This window comes from Taeniopygia guttata, chromosome 13, assembly GCF_048771995.1.
Source record: "Taeniopygia guttata chromosome 13, bTaeGut7.mat, whole genome shotgun sequence".
In the NCBI taxonomy this organism is placed as follows: Eukaryota; Metazoa; Chordata; class Aves; order Passeriformes; family Estrildidae; genus Taeniopygia; species Taeniopygia guttata.
This window is the reverse complement of record NC_133038.1, coordinates 398,437-425,091: the sequence shown is the minus strand read 5'-3', so window position 1 is coordinate 425,091 and position 26,655 is coordinate 398,437. Positions and strand designations below refer to the sequence as shown.

The window sequence follows — 26,655 nt, the reverse complement described above, 5'->3', positions numbered from 1 at the left end:
CAGGGCAAGCGCTCTGCTTGTTTCACACACCACCGGCTTTCTGGGTGTTCCCCGAGTTATTTCAGATGGTGGGAAATGGGTAAATCTCCTGGTAAATCTGCCCCTCATCTGTCCCCAGACATCCTTTATAGCCCCATTTACCACCAACTCAAATAACCGAAGATGACAGCGTTGTTCAGATTTCTGAAATGGCTTTGACAGCTATCCACGTACCGACTGTGGGCAAAGCCAGAGTCACGTGTGGAGTGGGAATAGTAAATGGAGAGGAGATGGGAATATAAAAAGCTCCTCTCTCGAGGCCAGAGCTGCTACAGGATCCTCGAGCAGACACTGCTGACCTTGTCGCCGAGAGTAAGCGCTGCTGGGAAAAAGCACCGGGCTGCATTAGGAACGGGATTTCAGGGGCTGTGAGAACGTTTGATTGCTAAAGCAGAGTCTGGTCGTCGTTTTCCTCTGTGCCAGTGTGTAGGAGGGCTCCCATTATTGACGTCGCTACCTTTCCTGGGATGAGCCAGGGAGAGAGACCCCGGCGGCCCCGGAGCTCCCAGCTCCCAGCTCGCTGTTCCGGTTCCCTTAGCCGTTCTCGTGATAACCGGCTGTGCTCCGGTCCCGCGGGATGGTGCGATGCTGTGCCTCCATCTTGCAGCAGCAATACAGGGGATAGCCTGGTTTGGGCTCCCGAAGGGGGCATTCAGGGCTCGGGGAAGGCTGGGGGCGGCGGAGCCATCGCCGCGCTCCCACCAGGCGCTGATCACGCACCGGCAGCTGCTGTCTCACACCGAGACAGCCGCCCGGTCCCGCCGTGCCGGTACCGACACCGCCCGGACCGCTCCGGCTGCGGCTGCCCAGGCAAATAAATGGAAAAAACCGGACACGCCTCCTAAGGAAAGCTGCGGAGCCGGCGGCGGAGCAGAAGCGGTGCCCGGGGAAGGCTCCGGGGATGCCGCGGGAGGCGGGGTCGGCAGAGCCGGGGCTGGCCGAGCCCCCTGGGGCCGGGAGCGCCGTGCCGGGACGCGCCGCCCCGCGGGGGCCGGGCCGGGCCGGGCCGGGGCGGAGCCGCCCGCGCCTCCTCCGCGGAGCGCGGGGTCCTGGGGGAGAACCGCGCAGCGCCGCGCTCGCCATGCGCGACTACGACGCGGCCACCGCCTTCCTGGGCGAATGGGGCCGCTTTCAGCGCCTCGTCTTCTTTCTGCTCAGCGCCAGCATCATTCCCAATGGCTTCAACGGGATGTCGGTCGTGTTCCTGGCTGGCACGCCCGAGCACCGGTGCGTCGTGCCCCGCGGGGCCAACCTGAGCGGCGAGTGGCGCAACGCCAGCATCCCGCTGGAGCTGCGGGGCGGGCAGGAGGTGCCGAGCCGCTGCCGCCGCTACCGCCTGGCCGCGCTCGCCAACTTCTCGGCGCTGGGGCTGCGACCCGGCTCCGACGTGGAGCTGGAGGCGCTGGAGCTGGAGCCGTGCCTGGACGGCTGGGAGTACAGCCGCGATGTCTATCGCTCCACCATCGTCACCGAGGTGCGCGGCCGCGGTGACACCCCTGCCCCGGGCCGTGCTGGGGCCGGGGCCTGTCATTCTGTCTGGGGGAGGGCGGACAGGGAGCAGGAACCTTCGGGTGAAGGGCCTGTGGGAAGGGGTCCGTGTGGGCACGATGCTGCGAGGAGCGGGAGGGATGCGAGAGGTAAAGGTTGACGAAGGAGCTGGGCGCCCTCGCCATTCCAGCTGTGTTTGACAGCTGGTTTACTCTGAGACAGGCTTCTGCGGAGGGGGAAGCAGAGGCTGAAAACTGAAAGCTCGGTAGTTTCCCCTTGCCGCGCGCTACCATTCCGGTAAATGTTCTGTGTCATGGAATTGCTCGTTCTCAGTGCAGCGTTGAATGGGGACGTGGATACGTCCAGATATCCATACCCGAACACGCAGCCAGCCTGTCCGGGGCTGGAGCAGAGTGGACCCCCGCTGGCCCCGCGCCCCGCAATGCCGGTGGGATCGGTGGGAGCAGGTGCCGTGGGCTCTCTGCGGGACCTGGCCCGGCTGTCCGCTCGGTGTGTAAGGCTCTGCATCATCTGCACAGTGTCATGGGGGAACATCAGCGGTGCCGGGCACTGTAAGCACTTGTTTGGGTCTTCTGGCCGTGCCGTGCTGTGGTGGCAGAGCCGTGCTGTTCCGTAACGCTGGCACGGAGTGTGGAGCTCAGTTCGGGAAGGAAAGTGCTTCCCCTGAAGCTGCAGGCGTGCTGTTGCTGCTCTTCGTTGTGTAAGGGGTTTCCGGGAAGAACAGCTCACCCTCCTGCCACACAGTGGCGGCTGGCAGGTCCGCGGCCCTTCAGCCCAGCGTGCCCCAGGTAGCCCAGGGCCACCCTCCTCATGGTGAGAGGGAATGGGTGGGGAACCCTCCTCACCAGTCCTGGGACTCAGCAGCAGCATCTGCCACCGAGAAAACATCGGAGGGTGGCACAGCCAGGAGAGGTTCTGATGCTGAGGCGAGGAGTCTGTGCCCTGAGGACACGGGAGGAGGGTCTGTGCTGGAGGTGTGCAGACACAGCTCAGCCACAGCCAGGCAGGCAGGGTGAGGGCAGGAGGTGTCAGCCTCCTGTCACCTGCTCAAAGGGAGCAGACACATGTGACACTTGCCATTTGTGCTGGCACTCTACTCAGTCGTTGGAGATCCCTCACAATACCAGATCAAGGCAGGGGTTCATGGGGACCTTGCCCTGCTTCTGGCCATGGCTGAAATGAAGCAGCAGCCTGGCTGCTGCCCACATGCCCGGCTGGCACAGCTGCTGCCCACATAACCCACAGGCTGGCACAGCTGCATGGCAGGTGCCTGATGGCCACCACTGGCATAGACAATGCCACTCTCACTGCCAGAGGGAGGTTAGTTTATCCTGGTGTGTCTATGAACTTGTCATCTCTGGTTTAGAGTCTGTGCGTGCTCTGGGAGAGGCAGTAAATGAAGCAAAAAGAGGAGAAATGTGATTCTTCTTAATAAACAGTAAATAATTTATATTAGAAGATGCCAAACAAGAGCATTCTGTGCATTGTTTGGATGGGACATAGCTGTGGGCTTTGCCATGGGGCCTGGGGCATGCCAGAGAGGCAACAGCACATTCAGAGATGGAAACTAAGTGCCAGGTTCCCATCTGTAAGCCAGATGGAAAAGAAGGACACTTGTTTTGTTTCAAAATTGTCATGGACATTTGGAAAAAATGCAGAATTTGGTTTCAAAACAAGGAAAACAGGCACTGATTAAATGCTGGAAAGAGGCAGTTTAGACAAATTTGAGATGGTTATTTTTGTACCCAACATTTTTCTCTGTATTAGGAAAGACAAGCCAGGACATGCCATCAGAAAAGCTCAGTGAAGAAACAGCTTCAGAACTCAATTGAAGAACAGAACTTGATTATACAGGATTAAGTACTGGAGACTTAGTTTGATTTGAGTTGCATTTAATCCAGTTATTAGTGTTGCTTGAAGGGAAATGGGAGATGCCAGCTCAGCACCTGTGTTACTTGGTCTGTGAGGACATGCTAAATAAACCCTGGGAGCAGAGAATCCCAGACTGAGTCATTTTTGTGGTGTTAAAATGGAGATTATGGAGAAAGGTGAATGTGTCCACGGGTGATCTTTGGGCCAGGATGATGTAAGAAAGGGGCTATAAGAGTAATGGTGAGCAAGTGGAAATGTGTGTCATTGTGGGATCAAGAGTGATCCCTTCGCCGAGAGGAATGGCTGCAGGGTTTCATTTTCCTATTGGCAGGCTCCTGGGGTTTGTTACATTAGTATTCTTTTCTGGAATTTAATCTGCTTTTTTTTACTTCCAGATAATAATGCTCAGCTCAAACATGAATTAGAGTCTCAAGGACAAACATCAATTTTGCCCTTCAGAGTAAGCATTAGGATTCAGTTAGTTCCCTTGAGCCAGGTTGTCACCCGGCACTGCTCCCTGGGGACACACTGAGCTGCTCTCCACTGATGGGGCAAGGCATGTACCCCAGACACCACTCTGAGGCTCCTGCAAACGGCAGAGTAAGTGCCAGAGGTTTTGCTGGAGCTACTGGTCTGTCACCTGTGTCATCCTGCTCAGTCCCTGTCCCAGCCCTGGCCCTGATGTTAGTGAAGGCAGAAACCAGAAGCTTTTGGGACTGGCAGAGGCACGAGACTGGATAGGAATTTCTGTGGTTTGAAGGCATCTGAAGATCTTTTCTATTCTGTTATGGTTTGTTCCATCAGTGGAGAGCAGCCCTGCCCAGCCCTGGAGGCCCACCCTGTGCTCAGGCATGGAGGTGCTTGTGCTTGTCACTTGTGCAGTGAGCAGAGCTGGTCTCATTGCTGGACCTGGTACCCAGGGAGCAGGATGGGGCCATCTGTGAATTATTAACACTTCTTGAGTTATTCATCGTCAGCTTTACTCTTGGGAGCAAGTTCAGATTTTCCCTGATTTGCAGCCCCACCCATTTACACAAGGTTCCACTAGTGTTTTCTCCTCTGATGTGAATGGGCTGTACTCAGGGGGTTAATTAGTGATTTCTGATTGGTGGGGGGGGGGCACTCTGGGCAGTCAAGGCACCTTCTCCAGCAATTTCAGTTTTTCAGAAAGCTTGTCCATCTGTAGTGTTCCTACCAGCAGAATTGGCTCTTCCAGTAGCTGGGAGCTTGTCAGAAAGGGTTGTAGGGCTTTGATGGGAATAAAGTGGTTTAATTACAGCATTCTTGAGCAGCTCCTATTCCTAGCATTCAGAGGCCTTGCCTGGAATCTTACATGAACTTTGCTCCCCAGTTTGCTTTGCTAGGGACATTACAGAATTACTTATTTTCTGGTTAATGTATAATTAGCCCAGTAGAGACATTTTGGAAGTCCTAGCTGTAGGCAGTTTTGCTGTGGCTGGGCTGTAGCTGCTGTAGCCATGGTGTGCTTGGTGCTGTCTGTGATGGATGCAGCCTCTGAGGAAGGGGGCAGACAAGCTACATTTCACTTTTCCCTTTACACTGAAACACTGCTGAAACCTCACCGTGTTGGTACGTGGTTGACCGCTGTGCACGAGCCTCAGAGTGAGTGCCTGTGGGGATGGGAGGCTGGAATTTGGGAGATGAAGTGTAGCTCTAGGGTAGGGCTGAATTGCTCAGGTACCATGTGCTATTGGAGCTAAAATAGGTGGATTGTTCACTCAGCAGCTTCAGGTATACTTAAAGCAGACGGATTTGATGTGTTTGTGTGTTTTCTGGTCAAATGCAGTGAGTTCTGTAAACAGTAACCCCTCTTTGGACAGCCAAGCTGCTGTGTGCTGTTTACACATCCCCCCAAATCTGAAAGACTTGATCCTGTACAGTGAATTTTTGCTGGGTATGCAGTATGTCATGGGAAAGAGCGGAGCAAACACGTGCATAGGAGGCATTTTGGCACCACGGAGGTAATGCAGTTTAATGGGCAAGTTATTATTTAGCTGAGTCTATTTTACAGCCAAAGTGCCTTTGGCACCATGGAGGCATTTTAAAAACACTGATCCTTAACCTTGAGCAACTCAAGTCTGAAGGTTCAGGAGCAGGAGCTGTGCTGGTGGCCCCAGACCAAGGTGCTCAGTACTCAGGTAATTACCAGTAGTTTGTATGAGCTGCAGATTCTGCCATGCTGTCACTCAGCAGCTTTCCCTGAGCGGGGCAAAGAAGGTGCAGCAGGATGTGGTGAAAGACATCTGCAGTGTACTTTGAATGCCATGTTTTTTGTAGCTGAATTTTGCTTTGTTTTAAATGCTGGACTTGATTTCTACTGACTTTCTTTACAGAAATCTGTTTTCTTTCACAGGTGAAGCAGATCCCTGCCTCTATTTCTCACAATTAGCATCCTTGAATGTACCAGAGCCCCACTGACCCACATACTAACCTCCACCTTCTCAGAACACAGTGTGGATAAGTGCAGGTGTATGCCCAGACAGGCCCACACTTCATCATCTTTCCTTTCTCAGCAGGGACAAGAAAATACCTTACAGAAAATTCTGCCACAGGGTTCTTTTTGTTCCTAATCAGATTTGATGTCACCAGGTACATTTTAGTCTGCAAGTCTCCTTGTTCCTGCATTGAAGACGTGTGTTCCTCAGGAAGAGGCGTGGGCTGTGTATTTAACCTCAGCTTCTTTTTTTGTCATGTAGCTGGTGTAACTTTGCAGGCTGGGCAAAGGGCAGAGGTGCTTGACTCCCCTCTGCTGGCAGCACACTTCTGTTCTGTCTGAAAATAGGCATTAATTGCATCTCTTTCCTAAACTCTAGTCCAAAGCAAACTGCATCACACCACAGCACCTTCCCCCTTGTTCTGGGGTTTGCCTGCCTGTTCTGCAGCAGCTCTGAAGCTCATCCACCAGTCCACCTATGGTTTGTTTTTGGCAGGGCTTGTGGTGCCATCAGACAGCGCCTGGGTGCCTCTGTAACACAGGAGTTGCTCCTGGCTGCCTGCAGCTGAGTGAGGAGCCTGAGCAGCTCTGGTGGCAGGTTTCTGCTCCATCACCAAGCCTTTGCCTGTGCTTGACCCATCCATTCTCCAAGCAAAAGGTGCAGACGATGGCCCTGCTCTCTGATAGCGTGGCTAATTATTACAATTATGCCATACTTTAATCTGTGATCTAACTAGCTTACAATTGTGGTAGAATTATCTGATCTGAGACATGTTTGAAGCCTCTCCCTAAGTACTCCTGGCAGGCATGCCTTAACCAGGAGATTAGTCACCAGGAAGGGAGCAAGCCTTGGCAGAGACATCCTCAGCTGTAACTTCGGTGGACAGAAGCTCATGATGCAGTTTTTATTTTTTTTTTTAAACCTTGTCAGAGGTTATGAGTAGTTTAAAAGGGAAGTTTCCACATTGGCTCCTGTCCTAAGTCTGTAGCCACAGCCAGCTGCAGTCATGAGGCTATGAGTGATGGGTGGCAAGTCAGTGGTGCAGTTTGTGGGGTGGAACAGAATTTGGTAACACATCAGTGAAAGAAAAGATTTCATTCTGTGCATCATCTTACATATGTTTTGTCAGCCCCAGAAGTTACAGAGCTGCAGCAGGTTTTGTGCTGGCAGAGATAAACTGGGAGCTGTCCTTAGCTCGGGTGGTTCTTTACCCTTCTCCATTGCTCTGTTTCACTGGTAGAAGCATCTTAGACCATGGGGAGCCAGGTCCAGGGGTCTGGTGCGTACATGATGGGAGGATTGTACTTGAAACAGGTCCAGGACAGCCCCTGAGCTGCACACATGGGCTCCCATCAGGTTTGGCATTGCTGGCTGCTCATCCCCTTCAGAGGCAATGGGGCTGTGTCAGACTGCTGCTGGTGTTTTGGCCTCATGGAGCTGCCTGGGGAGGCAGTCACTTTCCCTTCTTTTCCTTGTGCTTCAAGCAGGGTGTTCCAACAGCCACCTTGACCAATAAAACAGTGCCAGTGGTGGGTGGAAGTGTGGATATGGGGAACCAGAATTCCATTGCATGGAAATGTCTGTGTCTCCAGCCAGCAGCCCCTGTGCTGGACGAGGCTCAGCAAGCACTGGGGCTGTGTCTGAGTACAGGACTTTCTCTTGCAGTGGAACCTGGTGTGTGAGGACGACTGGAAAACCCCACTGACCACCTCCCTCTTCTTTGTGGGGGTCCTCATTGGCTCCTTCATCTCGGGGCAGCTCTCAGACAGGTAATGCCATGGGCAGAGCACAGCAGACCTGGGGTATTTGTTTTAAGAGATTGTAAGGCATTTTTTTCACATAAAAGGAGTGAAATGTCCAGTACTCTGAGTTCTGATCAAAATTAGGTAACTGGCCTGGCTTCTTCAAAAATCCCATCCTGGTCTACCCCAGGTGAAGGATTTCTCTCTTGGGCACTTCAGGGACTGATCTCCACAAGGAGCCCATGTGGCTGCTTTGCAGATTGATGTAATTCCCTTCACAACCTACTTCCCATTTGTTTCTTTATCTAGCCTTTTTAGCAGTTTAAAAGATGCTGGGTTTTGTTGCACATTAACTGATAATCCCTTGTTAGAGCTGCAAGACAAACTTGCCCTTTGAGTGGAATCTCTGCATAGGAGAGATGGTTTGGTGAAAACAGAGTAAGGACATATGAGAGGAAGGAGAAAAGATAACCTGAAAATAATAGCAATTGTCATAGCATCTCAGTAGGTATAAATGTAAAAAAAATCGTTGCAGGCATTTGATAATTGTCTCAGTAGTGTTGAGGTTTTGGCCTTACAAGTTGAATGCAGAATATACATTCCCTGTGCAGATCTCTGCTCCATACAGCCCTCAGCCCTGCATCCATACCCTTATGGTGGCATCTCTGATCCTGCTCTGACTGCTGTCTGGGAATGAGGATGTCATAAGGTAGCAGTGTTCTCTGGGTGCTTAGTGGAGGGATTTCAAAACTGACTGGGAGTCTTAATCCCAAAGCCTCCAGCATTAAATTCCATGTGATCTGAATTTAATCGCCTGACTCCTGCCCCAGTGCAGAAGTCAGTTGGTGTTACTGTTTGAAAGGGAGATGAGATAATCACTAAATCCCAGTGGTGCCATTCCCCAGTGGGAGCATTTGAGGAAGTGTGTGTGCCCTGATGGCAGCACAGCCACTGAGAGCCCGGCTCATGCCTTCCCACATGAGCTTCCTTGGATTATTTGGGGGTTTTGTCAGTAAAGGGTTATGATCTGAGCCTGTCCCTAAGCAATTTCCCCATGCCTGCTACAGCAGCTTTCCAAGTGAAGGGTTGCTGCAGGCAGCAGGTGATGCAGCCCGTGCAGCATCTGTGGCCACAGGTGTGAAAACCTGCACTGAGCTTGTCCTGCCTCTCCGGGACAGCATGCCACATAATCCTAATGCAGAGAAACAGGTGAGAGACAGGGGAAAGTATGCCTGGCAACTCAGACCAAAACCAGTTGACAAAGCTATTTAGCACACTCAAACCATAATGGTGTTGCAAAGTATAGATTCCAGTAGCCTGAAATCCGTCATTTCCTCATTTTCAGGTGTGTAGCTTGCAGTCTGCTTGTGTCTCCCTGTTGTACTGTTGCCTAGTCTCCTTAATCTCTGTCTAGTGGCTTTCTGAAGTTTCTGCTCATAGCTTTTCTTCTCTGTTTGTCTCATGGATCTTGTAAATGTTAATATTTTTTAGTGCAGATGAAAATAATAAAATTCTTTAAGATGAACAGAACTTCAGTTTGTGCTAAGATGCATAACTTGAGATTGGGTATTTGTTCTCCTTGTGCTCCCACCATAAATACATGCTGTTTCAATAATAATCTTTTTCTTTACTAAAGGTTTGGCAGGAAGAATATCCTTTTTTTGACAATGGCTGTGCAGACTGGCTTCAGCTTCGTGCAGATCTTTTCCACCAGCTGGGAGATGTTCACAGTGCTCTTTCTCATTGTGGGGATGGGACAGATATCTAACTACGTGGTGGCCTTCATTTTGGGTATGAATATATTTGCATTAGATTAAATGTTTGCTTAATGTACTGTTACTTTTTTTCCCCTCTGAACCTGGATCATTTAATTAGACAGTGGTAAATCTGCACTGGTAAAATTCCTACTTTAAGCCAGTATGATTTTTTTTTTTTTTTCTCTGTGATTCTTCAAGCCCATACTTTCTGTAGGTTTAGAGAAAAAGAAGAGAGCAGGAAGAGTCTAAGTAAACATGCATTTAATTTCTCTTTGGAGAAGACATACAATGCAGTGTTCAGGGTTTAGCAGCAGATCTGAGATACAGGAAGCATTTGGGTTCATCCCTGCCTCCCTCTGCACCCTTTTCAGAGAGGTCAGTGCACACCTGAGGGCAAAGTGGAGCAGACCAGCAATTTCCAGGCACAAGGAGTGTCAGGGGACCAGAGCAGAGGAGCTGGCTGGGTGCCAAAGCCCCATTAGCCATAAAGTCATTGCTCTCAGTGTTGAGATCAGTGATAATGTCCTAAATTCTGGAAGATAAGGTTTGCTTTCTTTTCTATGGGGAGTGTAGGAAGAATGACCCAGCAGCTGCCTGGCTGCAGTTGCTGCCTGGGGACCCTGCAGGGAACAAGGGGCCCCATGGGGAAGGGGACCCCGCCGAGGCTCCCACTGGACATGGGGGTTTCAGGAAAGGCGACTGCATGGGCAAATTATGGGGATGTGTGATGCAGGTCTCAGGGGGGAAACTGGGATTTTCTGTCTTTAATGTCTGTACAAATATATATCTATGGCCATTTATAAACCCCTGCTGTCAACATTAGAATTTGTAGATCATAATGGGAGCTAGATTAAAATTGTACATTACTAGTTAATGCCGGTCCTTCCTACCCCGTGAGGTTTAACATGAGGAGAAAAACAGCTCAGAAGAGCATAATATGAAGTCAGTGCTATGAAGAGGATGCAGCATGTGTCCCCAAGCAGCCACGAGTTACTGCTGCCTATGGCACAGGGAGGATTAAGGGCAGGCTGTCAGCAAGGAGATCCCTTGTTGCCATCACCATTGTAACTGTTCCTGCCATTGCTGTCACAATTGCCACTGCTCCCACTGTCCTGGCAGTTTAATTCTTGTGTGGAGCTGATGGAGCAGGAGCAAATGCCTGCCATGGGAAGGCTGGGGGGTACAGCACTGGGTAAAGCTGAAAATCCTTGTGGAAACACAAGGGTGTGTGTAGCACAGAGGTGCAGGTTCTGATCAGGCAGGAATTTAGCTGCCAGCTCCCCTGGGAATGTGGGGCATAGCTGGATGTGGATTGGGATGCTGTCTCGGTGCTCAGCAGAAGCAAAGCTGGAAGGGAGGGCCAGGAGCACCCCACTGGGCAAATGGTCCTTCTGTTGAGAGAGGAGACTGGCTTTGCCCCGGTTTCATTAGGCTTGTTTAATGGTTTAGCTGTTGTTTGCTCCCCTTGCCCCATTGTGCTGTCTCTTCTGCCATCCTCTCCTCTGTAAAGTGCCACAGCAGTGATGGCTCCCAGGGAGCAGAGACAGATTCCCGGGGCACTTGCCAGCGGTGCTGGCCATTCCCCAGCAGCCCTGAGGCTGGTTCTGCGGGCGGGGTTAATCTGAGCTAATTTAGACCTTCGCTTCCCCATTTAAAGCTGTCATGGGCAAGGAGGGAGGTACTTACAGAGGGTGGTCCTTCCCACCCTACGCTCCACAGCCAGCGGGTTCCCCATAAGCACTGGGAATTCTGCCTGTGGCAGAAGGCAAACCCAGGAGCTTCCAGGAAGGTGCACATGATAGAGGTACTCAATAGGAGAATATACCCATAAAAAGAAAAGTAACTCCTTAAGAAAACCCATCCTGATTACAGGATGTGCTGGAGATGCCGCCCTTGTTTCATCCAAGAGCAGGCAGGGCTGACCTTGACCCTGGCTGTGCTGCAGCCCTGGCACACTCCATCCCCAAGTACAGTGAGTTTTTTTCCAAGTTCAGCACAGATTTCTCTTGTCACTCCAAGTCTCAACATCCAAACCTCTGCTGCCTCCCCATGTGTAGCTCAGACCCTGTTTCAGCATCCTTAGCCACAGGCTCATGCTGCCCTTTGCACTATTGCCCATCTTCATGGAAATAGTTGCCCCTGAGCTGTTGGTGAACTTCTGTAGTCAATGTTAGGGTTTTTTCAGCCACATGCTGTGAAATTTCTCTCTTAGCTTCAGGTCTCAGTTGTTCTCTGTGCTCAGAACTGTTGTGTTCAGGTTCTGGGACTGTAAAACACTACAGAGGTTTGTGAAGGCATGTTGGTATTGTCCAAGAACTGTTACTCCATGGCTACAAGAGTGAGGGAAGAGGAAAGGCAGGAGACACGTCATCTCATAGTGTCTTTGAATTGACACAAATTATAATGTAACATTTAACAGGCTCAAACCAATGTTTCAGGTATCAGACCTCTCTCAAGAAAACCCCTGTAAACAAGAGCAAGTCAAGAGGAAGATGGTAACTTATATCCCCACACACTCATTTTAGCCCAGCAAATTCTTGTTTTCACATTTTTTTACTGTGACTTTATTAAGTTACTCCAGGTTTCTGAAATTAGAATTAATGTAACTATCAAATAGGAGGGTTTTCCAGTCTTGGGTATTTTTTTCCATCTTCTCTGCAATAATAAATGTTGGAGTTCCTGCCATGATACACAACCTGAGTACACTCTCCACACTTTGTGACCTTCAGTTTGCTCAGTGTCCTTTGTGTTTTAATTGAGTCCAGATCAAACTGTGGCATTTGTGGCCCTTGCAGTGCTCCTGATGTGAAGGAGAGCTCTGCAGACCAGGGGCTGAGACCTCAAGGAGAAGTGAGGTGGACCTGAGGGCTTCACTGGATTCTATTAAGCAGTGGCTGGGTGTTTTATTGTGAAAGAATTTAGGTGCTGTGGAAATCTTAGAACTGTCTCAGTTTTCATTACTTGATATTAGGTTGCTGCATGGTGCAATGGCTGTAGGATGCTTTCCCTGACTGCTGCCTGGCTACTGGAACAATTACATTACTAGAGGATGGCATCTTCTCTGGTTCTGTCCTTCAGCCCCTGATATGCTGATCCAACATTCCAACCTTTCTTTTGTTCCCAAAAATAGGTGGGAAATTTGTTTCCACCTCACCTTACTGTAAATTCACATCCTTCCATCCCATGCCAGTCTGCTGTGCTCAGACCTTTGCTCTTTCAGAAGTTCCCAGCAGTGAATTGCATCTGAAATCCAGATGGGTTAAGTGGGGGAGCAGGATGTGTCCAAGGGGATCATATGAGGAAGGCTCCTGGAAACCTGCCAGCCATCCCCCATGCCTGTCCTTATCTGTGTCTGCCAATGCATTAATCAAAGCAAACAGAAGTAGCTTCTTTATCTGAAGGTTCCCAATACTCCCAGCAGCTTTTCTGTACAGGCGTGTCTGTGCTGTGCTGCTCTTTTCTAAGATTGTTTAGCTTTTTTTTTGTTTGTTTGTAAATGCAATAAAGTATTTTTAGCCATGCTTGAAAACAAAGAGTTAAAATGCTAATCCAACCTCCCTTGTTTTAAACAGGCACAGAAATTCTTGGCAAATCAGTTCGTATTCTATTCTCTACATTAGGAGTTTGCATATTTTTTGCAATTGGCTACATGTTGCTGCCACTGTTTGCTTACTTCATCAGAGACTGGCGGATGCTGCTGCTGGCGCTCACTGTCCCGGGGCTGTTCTGCATCCCGCTCTGGTGGTGAGTCCGTGCCGAGCCAACCTTCCCTCCTCTCCTCCCACGCTGCTCTCGGTGCTGGGTAATGGCAGAGGGTCAGGGAGGAGGGGCTCGCTTCTATTCACCACGTCAGAAGGCTTTGCCTTGAGGGGGCATTTTTTGTTTGGGGTTTTTCTTGCCAATTTCAAGTCGAGTAACTACCTAGAGAGCCTCGTTGGTGCTGTGTACTTGAAGCCCTGCTCTTTTTGGCTGGACAGAAGCACTGAGAAGGGCAGATAGCCCTATCTGGTTGCTGCCTTGGGCATCTGCTGTTTTCTGAAGGGACAGGTGTTTGAAAATAGGAAAGGAAAAGCAAGGTATCACTCACACTCTTAATAATTCACAACAGAAAGAGTTCTTTCATATTATTCAGGGAACTCCTTTCTTTTTGCTATCTTGAAAAAGTTGTATCTGTAAGTGAGCAATTAGCATCCTAATAACAGTTGAGTGATTTAGACACACTCTTCTATAGTCTAAAACACCTCCTGCATGTCCCAGTCTTGTTAGAATTATCTGCTGGTGGTTTGTTGGTTAGTTTTTTTTAATCTCAGTCTTCAAACCAAACCTTTAAAATGGTTTTCAGCTCCACCTCTGCTGTCATTGGATTTTAAAGACAGTCTGATTCTGTTTAAGTGTCCATTTGCTTATTTCACTTGAAGTGTTTAAAATTCCTCCATCACAGCAGCATTTCCCTCTGCACCAAGCAGCTGTTCTCTGGGGAGGCTGGTTCTGGGTGGGAGCCTCTCAGATGTCTGCTGTACAACAGGCACTGAGGCACAGGATATTTGTCCCCAAGGATGGCTTCAGAGTTCTGCTTTGAAATCTATGGGCTGGGAATTGCCAAGCCTTTTAAAAGCTTACATTTAAAAATGCCAAAAACTTCCTCTGAGACACTTTGTCTGGGACATGTGTGGGGGTAGATGGGGATCAAAGTGCCGTGGCAAAGCTCTGCCAAGGCAGGTTGGTGTTAGCTGGCATTTTGGCATGTGGACCCACTGCTTCCATGGGCCATGTGACTTGCACATCCCCCTGCTCTGTACAATTCTTGCTCTTTTACTCATTTCCCTTCCAAATTCTCCAGAAGGTTCCCTGCATTATCTCTGCAGTCTCAAGATCCTCAGCTTTCCCAGTAAGAAGAGCAGTGGAGGCAGCTTATCTTACAGAAAGTCCCATTAGTGATTAATGATCAGATATAAATCATCTGATGTTTGTAATTACTGACCTGGCTTTGAGTCAATCTTTAGGGCCCATCAGGAAAGGAGTGTCTGACCTGGTCTTTTCCAAAGAGAAGAAAAAGTGCTGCTGGCTAAAGAGAGCAAGACAGCATCTGTTAAGACCAAAGGATTTAGTTAAGGAAAGTTGACATTTTCCGTCCCGTGTTTGGTGTTAATTCATTCAACATGTGCCTGTAATTGATTAGAAAATGTCATCAATTCTGCAAGGGGATGCTGCCCCTGGCCTCTGCCCAGGAGAATCTACCTCAGAGCTGTGGTAACACAGTGAGGTTTGTATATAAGATTCCTATGACACTGAACCTTCCAATATATGCTGTGCATATTTAAAGCATTTACACATAGTGTGCAGCTTCCTAAGAATATTTTTGATTCACACTGGCTAAGCTACCCCCATCCTTTCTGTCTATCTGGTGACATCTGGTGGACATTAATTATTCTTTAAAAAACAGCCACTAAGGACAAAGCACCTACTTTAGCATGGCAATAGGTCACATATATTTGAATTACACTGCCCACATGCTTCTGTGCAGGACTGTCTCCTGCTGCAAGCAATCTGTGAGAGCCGAGTGTCACACCTAGGCACCATAAATATGTTATTTATAACTTGTTACTTTTGGGAAAACATTGAATCATTTATTCTGAAACTTGTTACAGGATCATTCCTGAGTCTCCTCGGTGGCTGATCTCCCAGGGAAGATATAAGGAGGCAGAAGCTATTATCCAAAAGGCTGCAAAAATGAATGGCATTCCAGCCCCAGCTGTGCTTTTCGATACTGCAGAGGTATGTTCCATACATCCTGGTACTTTACCTGGCTGGCACTTCCCCGTTTGGCTGGTTGAGTTGTTGGGGAATGCCAGCAAAGAGCTGGTTTGCACAGCAGCTCCTGGGCTGGCAGTGATTGTTGGCCTGCGGTAAGTGCTGGGTTAGTGAGATCAAAGTGAGAACCCAGAGGGAGGCTTTATTTGTTTGCTTTTCACAGTAAAATTCTCTTCCTCAGCAGTGGTTTATTGTGGTTTTCAAAGCAAGGGTGACCCAGATTGTTTCATCCTTTGGGCACTGCAAAGACCCAAGGAGAATTGTCTGTGCCCATTTCAGTTTGGTGCATTTTTAGCAGTTTGCAGTTAGCAGGAGCCCTTTGCAGGGGGCTGTGTGGGGGACCCTGAATCAGCACCCACATGAGCTGGGTCTGCCTGGAGCCTGAGGGACTCCTCAGGTTGCCCAAACCAGCCAAAGCACCTGAGTGCTACAGGGGGACTTGAAAACCATGATGTGAGTGAAGACAGTGAAGAACATCAAGCTCTTCTTCAAAACTGTGGTTTTTCTGTATTTCATATCTAATGGTTAAAAGAAGAAAGTCTAGTGCAAACCTGGCAGCCCAGCAAGCCAGGGAGCAGCACAGCCACTGTGGGATGGCTGGTTCCTTTGCTCATCTCCCCCTCTACTGGCTCTGCCCTCACTGGAGCTCCTCACAGAGGCACATTTTTCTTGTGCAAAGACTCCTTCCTGTGTCAGCAACGACTGTCTGTCTGCAGGCTGGATCTTCCTCTACTGCCTTATACTGCCACCTGCTTTTTGTGTCTCCTGAGAGAGCAGAAATCAAAGCACCACGTGCTCCTCTGCAGTGTCTGCAGGACAAGGATGCTTCCAGTTACCCCTCCCCTGGGCAGGATCTGTCACTTGACTGTCACACTTATATTTTGGCTGAAGATCTCTTTCCCAAGTGGAAGTTTTAGTGCAAATTGAATTGTGTATTCCAATTATGGGAAGTTCATTCTGCACCAGCCATGGAAAACCACTTCCCTTACTTCACAGCCAGGCCTCAGATGTCTTTCAAACTGGGGATCACTTTTTTGGATTGCAGCATTTTATCATTCCTGCATATTTGCTTAAACCAAACTCACCTGCTTCATGGAACTTTTGTGTGCCAAAGTGTCTGTACAAAAAAGCCTGAGGAAGATATCTGCATGCCAAGTCTATGTTGGAAGTATTTTTCAAACATTAATAGAATGACACTCCTTGGAAACCATCATCTATTCCTAGGAAAGGGCAGCTCCTGGATAGTCCTATAGGGAGAAGCAGGGTGACTTGTTCTTTGGGCCTGGGGGAAGCCTGGCCACATGTTCTGGCTTTGCCCTGGCAAAGGCAAAGTGTGCAGGCAGAAAGGCACTCTAATGCCACTCAGAAGATTCCTGCTTCAAGCCTCAAACTAGACCCTCCATCTCCAGTCTGAGGTGGTGGATGCTCCTGTGATGTGCCCTGGCCTCACCAACCTTTCTCATCTGTTCCTCTCTCTGTCAGGGTGCTGGCAGGCAGCAAAACTGGCTGATTTCCTACATTCATTTCACAAACCGTATAAAGGATTAAGAGAGTTGAATGGACAGTGCAGAGAATGGACAGACCTCTGGTACTGAGCTTACTTCTGGAAGTACTGTGTGAGATCCTTAAGGAAACCTTAGCTCGTCTGTCTGGCCAGCTGATACTCCTTTGTATTGGTCTTCCTGGTGCAGTGGAAGCTCCCATGAGTGCAGCTGGGTGCAAAGACAAGCTCCACCTAAGGACTGTGCTCCCTGGTGCAGAAGCAGCCCTTGGGCTGACCACTTATCCCCTGATAGCCATAACTTCATAACTGCCTGGACTGTGGGTAGCAGAGGTTGTTATGCTCTTAGGTGTGTGGGAATTTTTTTGGTTTTGTTCTCCTTTTTCCTTCAGATGCAGGATTCGAAGCCTCAGCAGCAGCAGAAGGCTATCCTTCTGGACCTATTTCGAACCCGAAACATTGCAACTATTACTATTATGTCATTACTTTTGTGGTAAGGAAATGTGTATTCCTAAAGTACCCAGGCAATAGAACAGTTTCTGATTTGAGGGCACATTAGATAATAAGTCTGAGCCTCAGAACCCAGCTCCATTGGTCCTTGGCTGGTACATGGCCCTCAGTGTCCTCACACCCACACTGACTTAATGCACAAGAATATGGAGACAGTAGATAGACAGTAGCCTTGACTCAGATGTAAAATAGTTAGAAAACTATATGTAATAACTTCTGTAATCTTAAGTACATTTAAGTACATTGGTTTTTTTGTTTTTTTGTTTTTTTTTGTTTTGTTTTTTTTTTAATGCTCCCCATCTCTGTAATCTCTGTGTGAAGAGAAATGTTCTTCTTGAAGCAAAGGCAGCAACTCAGTAACATAACAAGAGCCAGACCCATGGCCAGCATTTTTGTTCTGTTCTGTACTGTGCCCATCTCAGTGAGATCTTAGTCCCTGCCTGGGCAGCCATGAGAAATGAGGACCCAATAATGCCATATAGACAAACCAGAACTCTTTTCTGTCCATATTCACTCCAGCAGAAAGGAATTGGCTAGCACATTTGGTAAGGCACTCCTGAGATCTGAAACCTGAACATACAGCTCTCTGTGAAGATTAAATAAGATATAACACAACTGCTGAGGGTGGGAGATCCTGACACTACTACAAGTAGGAATGTAGTTGGCTTGGGAAGCTTGCACGAGTTTCATTGTGTTTATGAGTCTACTGCAGGGATAAGACTTTGTGAACAACTTCCACAAAGCTTTTTACTTGGTGTAGTGTATGCAGGAAGGACAGAGAAATCTGAGATGTCTTCAAGCTGCTGTGGATATGATCACTGAATGGGATGACAGAATTAGAAAGAGGGGGTTTCCACTGAGACTTTTTTAAGCCACAGTGCCTGTGGCAGTGCTTTGCAATATCCTATTTTTGTAACAACATCTGAGGCAACACTGGAGGCGTTCAGAGACTGCTCTTTCGGGAATAATTTGTTATTATTGCTTTTCTCAGGTTTTTCACATCAGTTGGTTACTTTGGCCTGTCCCTCAGCACTCCAGACTGGCATGGAGATGCCTATGTCAACTGTTTCCTCTCTGCTGTTATTGAAGTTCCAGCGTATGTGATCGCCTGGCTTCTCCTCCGCTCCCTCCCACGGCGCTACTCCGTGTCTGGCACCTTGTTTTTAGGGGGAAGTGTTGTACTCTTCATTCAGCTGGTTCCTGCAGGTACAAAATTAAATATGTGACTTAAGGATATGAAACATTCAAAATATGTTATGGTACTGTGTAATAGTTCTGCAGAATTACTGGAAAATTTAGAATCTGAGGTCAAGTTTATGCTGATCCCTTGCAGCCTTAGTTTTGGGTTTTTTTTGCATTTGTATATGCTGAGTCACACTCGACTCTCATTTATTGTGTCAAATTACTGAGCTTTATATAGTTCAGGGGGAACCATGTTCTAAAATGAAAGCCAAAAGTGTACTGTGATTTATCTGGTTGTGCTTCCAGGCTACAATAACCTGCATCTGGATTTCACTGTGTGTAAATCTCCACAGGATTTTGTGAAAAAGGGGTGGGTTCAAGCTTGTAGTTTATTGCTGTGTAATCCAGAGTTTTGTTCTATTTCAATAATGCTGTTTTGCTTGAAGAAATCTGAAAAATACAAAATAACCTGAGCATCTACATTATGCTTAGTGGGGAGTTTGAAGTCATCTGGGGATGAGATTAATATTTTGTATAATTAAGAACACCCAAAGCACCAAACTCATGACCTTTTGGAAAAACACAGCAATGCAGTCTTCTGGATGTAGAAGCAATACAGGTAATAAGCACAAGGTGTTGTTTATTCGTCTTAATTTTATTTTTTCTCCTCTAGAACTTAATGTCCTCTCTGTTGGACTGGTGATGCTTGGGAAGTTTGGCATCACAGCTGCATTTTCAATGCTTTATGTCTACAATGTGGAGCTGTACCCGACGCTGGTGCGGAACATGGCAGTGGGAGCGACTTCCACGGCCTCCAGGCTGGGCAGCATCATTGCTCCTTACTTCGTTTACCTGGGTGAGATTTCGTTTTTCATGCCTTGCCCCACACAACTGCCCAGAGAAATTGTCTGAGCTCCTGCAGTGCAGGCTCAGCTTTAAGTCCCTTCACTTGTTTCAGTTCTTGCTCTCATCTTGGGTGTGAGTTCATTGTCACATATGGTAGAAATTAAGTGGAGCTCCCTGGGCTTCACAGAAGGATCAGGCACTTCATTCCTTTAGGGACCATTCAGATATCCCTGAAGTGGGTTAGAGCTGGTCCAATACAATGATGATGTTTATGAACTCTGCAAGCAGAGTGGCTGAAAGGATAATCACATCTCGGGATGCCAGTTAGTTTCCCAGGAGAGTGTGACAAGAAGTGGTCTTGCAAGTAAGGAAATGTAGCAGTAGGAAATTCATTGCATGGTACTGTTCCTGGGCATCCTGAGATGGGTATGTTGCAGGTGGGAACCCAAACATTCCCAGGATTTATTGTTATTATTTGTTATTATTATTTGTTATTATTACTCTCTAAAGTAATAAATGGAAAACATACAGGTTGAGTGGCATGAAAGTGTGTTTACTTGAAGTGGTTTTTTTTTTATTTTTTTTTAAGTTTCTAAACCAGTCATCTCAGCATTCATTCATTTTGCTTTTTCTTATTGCTCAATATTTCTGTAAGCAGTATTATTAATTTCCTCATAGGCTTTTCTTGACACTCAATGCCATCACATTCTGAGTGCTGTGCATTTATTAACTGACAAGTATTTTTTGTTTGGTTTGTTTTTTTATTTAATATGTAAAATACATGTTCCTAATGCTGCAGACAGGAAAGAGTGATAGAGGTTAGGGGACTAAGAGTGAAAGTATCTGTGAATACCGACTGTTCAGTCTGGGGTGCTCAATCTCTTCTTTGTTTCATTCACACATGATTTATTTCCTTCTGCCATCATTGGACCTATGTCAGCTCTCTCTGCGCCTAATGAGTGTTGGCTCCTGTTGAGGTCTTTCATACAACATGAGCTTGACTTTGCTGGCTTTGACAGAACTTGCTGGTGTACTGCTGAGGGGCTGGTGCTGATTCTCCATGCCAGGGAAGTGCAGAAGAGCTGACTGTCTGTAACTAATCAGTGTTGACTCACCTTTGCATTCCAGTGTAACTGGAACACATTGTACCAAAAATGATGAAAACACCTTGTCTTAGGTATTTGCAAATGTGAAATAAAAGGGTAAGCAGGACTGTGACTCTCCTTAAGGTCTTCAGTCTCCATTGGAGCACTAAGAGAGAAATGTAGACAAAATAACATTTTTACTGATTGTTTTTTGTGGATTTGTGGGGTTTTTTTCCTCCCAGGTATCCACAGGCTCAGTCTTTTAAAAATATTGTTCCAGACATCAAAATAGTTTCTAAAACTTTAAGAGGTTTAATGAAAAACTTGTCAGCTGCTGCTATTTACTACAGCTAAATTAGGATCTTGCAGTTCATCCAGCTCAAAAATACAGAGGAGATCAGATCACAAACTTCAGCTCTGTGAGATATACCCAGAGGTCCTCTCTTTAATCTGAGTTTATTCCATATGTTATAAAGCATCCCAGCTATAAAATAAAGCTGTCAAGTCCAATTTGGTACTTTCTCTATCTTCAATACTTTAACTCCTAGCTAATCCCTTTTCTGAAAGACCTTTTCATTGCTGTGCTGTTGTGACTTGAGGATCTTGCATCCTGCCTAAAGAGTTGTGTGCCAGCTTGAGGCTGCTGGCAGAGGCTGCTGCCTTCAAGCCCAGAATAATTTTCTGAATAGGCTAAGGTCTCCTGTGTCTCTCAGGAAGCCTGATGCTCTCTCCCTTTGCTGTAAGGAAGGCTTTAAAGCATTTCCCATTAATGAGCTCTTAGTCTATAACTGGCCTGTTCAGCTGACTTAGTCTCTTCCCTTCTGTTACATCAGCCCAGCAGGATCCATGATCTCAGGCAGTGATTAGTGCTTCACTGCTTACAAGCAATTTTATTCCCTCATATTGTATTATTTAACAGAGTATTTGGTTCTTGATGATAGTGTGGTACGGAAGGCTACAGCAGAGATATTGCCTTGCAAAGATGTTAATTATCCCAGTTGAAAATATAAAAAAAACCAAACAAATAAAAAACCCAAAGAAACAAACAGAAATTACCCAAACTTTTAGCTACTACACAAATGTGGGGGTTGGCATGGAATTATGGTAGGTGTGGCCATCCAAGAGCACATGTTGAAGATTTAAAATTGAAAAGTCCGTTTGCTGGCAAGTAATAGATATAATTCAGCTTTGGATTCACCTTTAACATTGATTAATCTTTCAGTTAATTATTCCAATTAATTCTGCATTACAGCAATGTCTGGAATATAAACCTTACATGTGAGTTTGATAGTTGTGGACATTAAGTACTGTTGGAATGTTGTGTGTTCTGCCAGGTGCCTATGACAGATTCCTGCCATACATCCTGATGGGAAGCCTGACTGTGCTGATTGGGATCCTGACCCTGTTTCTCCCGGAGAGCTTTGGCAATCCACTGCCCGAGAGCTTTGAGCAGATGCTGAAGGTGAAATGGTAAGGCAGCTTCCCTTCATCCCACGTTTCACAGGAGTTTAGAACACAGTTCTTTTCACAATCAGGAAACATGTTTCTTCAGGTCCACTGCAAACGTTTCAAAGTTCTCAAAGTGCCCTTCAGATTGTTTTCTTTCAGGTTGTTAATTTGACAGACAATACCATTTCTCCAGAATGTCTAAACCTGAGAGTTGATGTGTGCTGGCAAAGCAAGGCTGACTTTCATAGCACCTTGAGGCTGTTGCTTCAGATGTCCACAAATTTTCTGCTCTCCTAAACTCTTTATTTAAACTATTCCTTTAAATTATTTATTTAGTAGGATTATATTATTATTTATTATATTATTTATTTAGTAGGATTATATTATATTATGAGACACTTCATTCTTCCAGTGTAAGTTCTTTAGGTACTACTCTGAATTAAATGCAGAATTTCAACATTCTTGCCTCTTCCTGGGCAGCCAGAGACAGGCCAGGACAGCTTTTCCTGGTTTCTGTGATTTACCTGTAAGCAATGACAGTTCTCTTGTCCCACCAACATTGCTATTTAGGGTACCCTGAGCAAACATTTCTGTTCAAATCTATGCACATCCACTACAGTGTGAGAAAAATTCTTAGAGCAGCCTGAATTAACCAAAGAACAGCTGCATAGCCACCATGCAGCTCAGTGAGAACTGGTACTGGAACAAAATTTGCCCCTGTAAGCAATAATAGCTTGAAAAACTAGAATTCCCTGCATCTAGTTCCTGGTCAGTATAAGGAGCTTTCATTATGCTTTCAGAATAAGAAAAATTCCTAGGTCAGGTTCCTAGAGAAAGGATATGTTGCTCTTTATCACAATTAGGGACTTCTTACAGGTCTCACATGTGGCTTTTCAGCTTTGCCATTGACAAACTATAGCTAGAAACTTGGGCTCAAACCAGATTCCCCTTGGAGGTTTCTTGGATCAACAGCCTGAAATAACTGAGTTATAGTTTCTAATGATATTCAGTTTCCAAGCGTTGTTTGCTGCACTGCTGCTGCCATCCAGCAAGGCACACTGCAGTGAATGTTGTATTTCATCCCATGTTTATATTAGCAGTGTAACGTTGTTATTGTAGTGGTGCTTGTAGGAGAGGGAAGTGTCTGATGACACCCTGGAAAAGTTCTCAGTCTTTTACTTGCTTTCAGTTTCAGAAATGAGCAACAAACCACTGGCATTAGGAGCTCCAAGGAGAGTCCTAAAAGTCTGATAACACCTTTGTGAAGAAAGACACACCTCTCAGAGGGGCTGAAAGAAGAACAAAATCATCTCAAAATGCGTTTGCCGCCAGAGGAAAATGAACAAAACCCAACAGCACCATAGTTGTCATCCCTTGTGCTGCCGTCCCCAAATTCTGTAGTACACTGACCAGTGCTGTCTGCTCCTGTAGGACTGTTGGCCTGTCACTGTGTCCTGGTCCCTGGCCTTTGTCAGCAGACACAGCCCCTGTTGAGAAACGGGGGTCTGTCTCAAGGAGTAAGCTGGAAGGGAGCCTTAGAAATAATGCAGCAGTGACTCCAGGAAGTCAGGTACTCGATAAAAGATGCTGAAAGGGGAAAAAAAATAATTAGCAAACCTAATGCTGGTGTTTTTTCTCACTTTGTGTGTTGACTGGAGGAAGGGAAGCTGGGTGTCTGCCTTTCAAAACCTGAAGGAAAGATCCTGGCCTCCTTTGAAATTTGTGACCAAAGCCCATAGACTAAGTGAAGTCAAAATTCATTTGTAGCAGAGCAGACAGACTTCCCTGTAAGGACACGGGTTTTAAACATACCCTCAGAGTGGCTTTAGATGTCACTTGCTTTTCCCAGGACCTGGGATCCCCCTGTTCCTGTAAAAGCTGCTGCTCTTTCATAAAGCCTGAGCCCACCCAGAACCCTCAGCTTTGTGAATCTTCAGTGGCTTTGGGGAAGGGGGAAAATCTTGAGCACTGAGTAAGGACTATAATTTGCTGACTTTCTGGTGGGTCACACCCACTTTCAACAGAAAAGTCAGCTGTAGCAAGTCCATGATCCTATCCCAACGTGCCATGCATCATAGCTTTCAGGTTTTTCGTGGTATATGGGCATAAGCTGTTTTTTAGCTCTCTTGGGGTGTTGTTTTTTCTTTTTCCCAAAGTATTTAATTTCTCCTTTGAATATATACCACTTTGTTCTGCACCTTCAGAGAACCCTCACTGTAGTTTCAGAAGCTTTCACAAAACCTTTTTAAAATTTACAAACTTAAAGGCAATTCGATGCTCACAAAAACCTGATTTTCTGTACTGGATATGTCCGTCTGCAGCTATTAAAAATTCCAAATTACTAATTTGGGACCACAGAGGTTTTTATATTAAAAAAAAAAAAAACAAAACAAAAAAACCCAAAAAAACCCAAAAAAAAACCCAACAAAACCAGTGTTTTGTTTTTCAGATCCTACAGATTATGTATGTTTTGGGGTTTTTTTGGTCTTTTTGAGTTCAGCAAAGCTAGATTGGATGAAGATAAACGTAGAACTCAGAGTTGTGCTACTACTGTTTTATGAACACTAAATTGCCTAAAGAGAGTAATTCCTCTTAGTTTTGTATTTATTGGCTGTATATGCACTTCTTAGTCACTTAAAGTCTTTCAGACCTGATAGACTGATTTTTATCTTCTATAAATAACAATTAGCCCTGATTCACCTTCTATAAGGGCTGACAAAAGCACAGTGTCTCATCTCTAATGCCTGAGTTCAGGGTAGATTGTCTTGTGCTGGCTCTTGGCACAAGAATGAGGCTCTCCCTGAAGTTCAAGCACAAATATAAAGCTTTATAACAAATGCAAGGAACTTGTGCAATTAACTCAAGCTGCTTTTGGGAGTTGAAATACTATTTTTAATTTCCTGCAGTTCTGCTTTTGCCATAAATGTAACATGGCATAAGGGAACCTGTGACTCCTGATCTTCTCATCCCTTCTCAGTCAATTTCTCTATTAACAGCAGTATTTAATTTTGCTTTTATTTTACAGAGTTAATCTAAAGAAGTACTGTTTAGATGTAACTAAATTTCTCAAGAAAGCCTTTTTATCAGCATAGGACATGTTTGAGGACTTGAGTTAAATACAGGTGGCCATATTTTTATGAAGATTGTTATTTTGAGACTTATTTTATGCAATTGTAGGCTTGGGTATTTCTTAAAGGTAAATATTTTTGTACTCTTGAACCTTCCTGTATCTTAAAATCTGTTTTTCCTTTTTTAAATAAGAAAAAGTACAGTGTATTTAAAATACCATGTTTTAACCAGTCTCATTTTTCTTACTTAAACCATTGATCTCAAGCTAACATTTTAGTATTTTTTGCAGCAGATTTAATAATCTTTCAGGGGAGTGGAATGTGCTTATTAAAATTATGTGATGTTGTTACAAGGCCTTATGGAGTCTGAACATAGTGGATATGAGGGAAGCCCCAGCTGGATTGTTCTCACTGACGGGGTCATCACCCTGTGCCTCATCTGTAACCTCTGTCACCTTCACTGGGGTCTCTCTGTGCAACCTTGCATCCTCAGCTGACTTGCTGGGTCTGCTAATAACAATATGAAGTTGTAGTAATTGTCAGTCATCACCCTCTGTTTCCATTGCAATAAAAATGTGTACTGACATTGTTTCAACCTGCTTCCTGTGTGGATTCTATTTGAAGAGCAGGTCTCTGAACATAAACACTTGTGTGCCAAGAATTTTAAATAAATAAATAATTAAAATTATTTAGTGTGGATTTGGCATGAAAAAAAATCCTGAAATAAGCTCTTTCACTGACTAAGTTCTTCCACACATCAAGATTATAATGGTGTGGTACAGTTTTTCTGTCTTTCAGGTGCAAATCCCTGGAAGCTGACCCCGGCCAGGCTCAAGGATGATTTTGTGATTTAACTCTTGTTATGTCATTCATTTTCCACCTTTGAGATTTTTCACAGCTGTGTGATTCCAACTGGGATAACAGATCATGTTAAATACAAGAGTTCAAAAATGCTGTAAAAGGTACACTAATTTTTTTATCAGTTAGAGGTGGGAAAAAGAAGACACTTGAAAATGTGAGTTAGCCTTATGAAGAGCGGGATCAAATTTCTGCAGTCATACAATTCAGCTTTTGAACTGCCTTGTATGGGACCCTGTGAACTTCCTGCCAGTACCACTAGGTACTGAGCTGGGATTTTGGGCCTGGGATTAGAATATTATTTATTAATTTTATTATTTGTCAAGCATGTAGTATGCATTGCCTGAGAAAATAGTGTCAGGGTCAGGAAAGCTTTTTTATAGCTTTAGCTGAGCCTGCTGAAGGGATAACAGCAGCTGTGGGAAGGCGCCTACAGAGTGACACGAGGAACCCTTTAACTCCTGAACTTGCAGCAGTGCCGTGCTTTGATGAGCAGAGCAATCCCTGCAGCCTCCTGGCTCGTACGTGGTACTGAGCCCAGAGCAGGTGTTCCCGAAGAAGCCCGGGCAGGTTCACACGTGTGCGTGGGGCTGCGGGCAGCCCGGGCAGCACTGCGGGAAGGGAATGCGGGAAGGGAATGCGGGAAGGGAATGCGGGAAGGGAATGCGGGCAGCCCGGGCGGCGCTGCGGGAAGGGAATGCGGGAAGGGAATGCGGGAAGGGAATGCGGGAAGGGAATGCGGGCAGCCCGGGCGCTGGGGGAAGGGAATGCGGGAAGGGAATGCGGGAAGGGAATGCGGGCAGCCCGGGCGGCGCTGCCGGAACCGGCTGCCCGGGCGGTGGCGGAGTCCCGGCCCCTGGGGGTGTTTAAGGGAAGGCTGGACGTGGCACTCGGTGACACCATGGGATGTACAAGATGCTGTTCGGTCATAGGTTGGACGAGATGATCTGCGGGGTCCTTTCCAACCTCA

The 26,655-nt window shown here is 46.5% G+C and overlaps 1 protein-coding gene across 2 annotated transcripts; it reads left to right on the top strand.

The window, feature by feature from the left end:
* The first annotated feature begins 552 nt into the window (after window positions 1-552).
* LOC100220939 (solute carrier family 22 member 4) lies at window positions 553-25,422 on the top strand. 2 transcript variants are annotated; one of them, XM_072935110.1, is made up of 10 exons: window positions 553-1,266; window positions 7,542-7,645; window positions 9,255-9,409; window positions 12,948-13,119; window positions 15,024-15,150; window positions 17,080-17,180; window positions 18,189-18,403; window positions 19,053-19,235; window positions 21,645-21,780; window positions 22,949-25,422. In XM_072935110.1, the coding sequence occupies exons 1-10, from the start codon at window positions 625-627 to the stop codon at window positions 23,022-23,024; spliced, it is 1,911 nt and encodes a 636-aa protein (XP_072791211.1). In that variant the 5' UTR covers window positions 553-624; the 3' UTR covers window positions 23,025-25,422. The 2 variants fall into 2 exon arrangements, with proteins under 2 accessions (XP_072791211.1, XP_004175462.4); XM_004175414.6 differs by having other exon boundaries at window positions 820-1,513.
* Window positions 25,423-26,655: the final 1,233 nt, after the last annotated feature.

Bases quoted from the DNA above. Each gene is read 5' to 3' on its own strand.
- LOC100220939 (XM_072935110.1), top strand. From the start codon at position 625: ATGCTGTGCCTCCATCTTGCAGCAGCAATACAGGGGATAGCCTGGTTT. The intron at 13,120-15,023 runs GTGAGTCCGTGC...AACTTGTTACAG, and splicing joins TTCTGCATCCCGCTCTGGTG to GATCATTCCTGAGTCTCCTC. The intron at 21,781-22,948 runs GTAAGGCAGCTT...ACTTGCTTTCAG, and splicing joins CAGATGCTGAAGGTGAAATG to TTTCAGAAATGAGCAACAAA.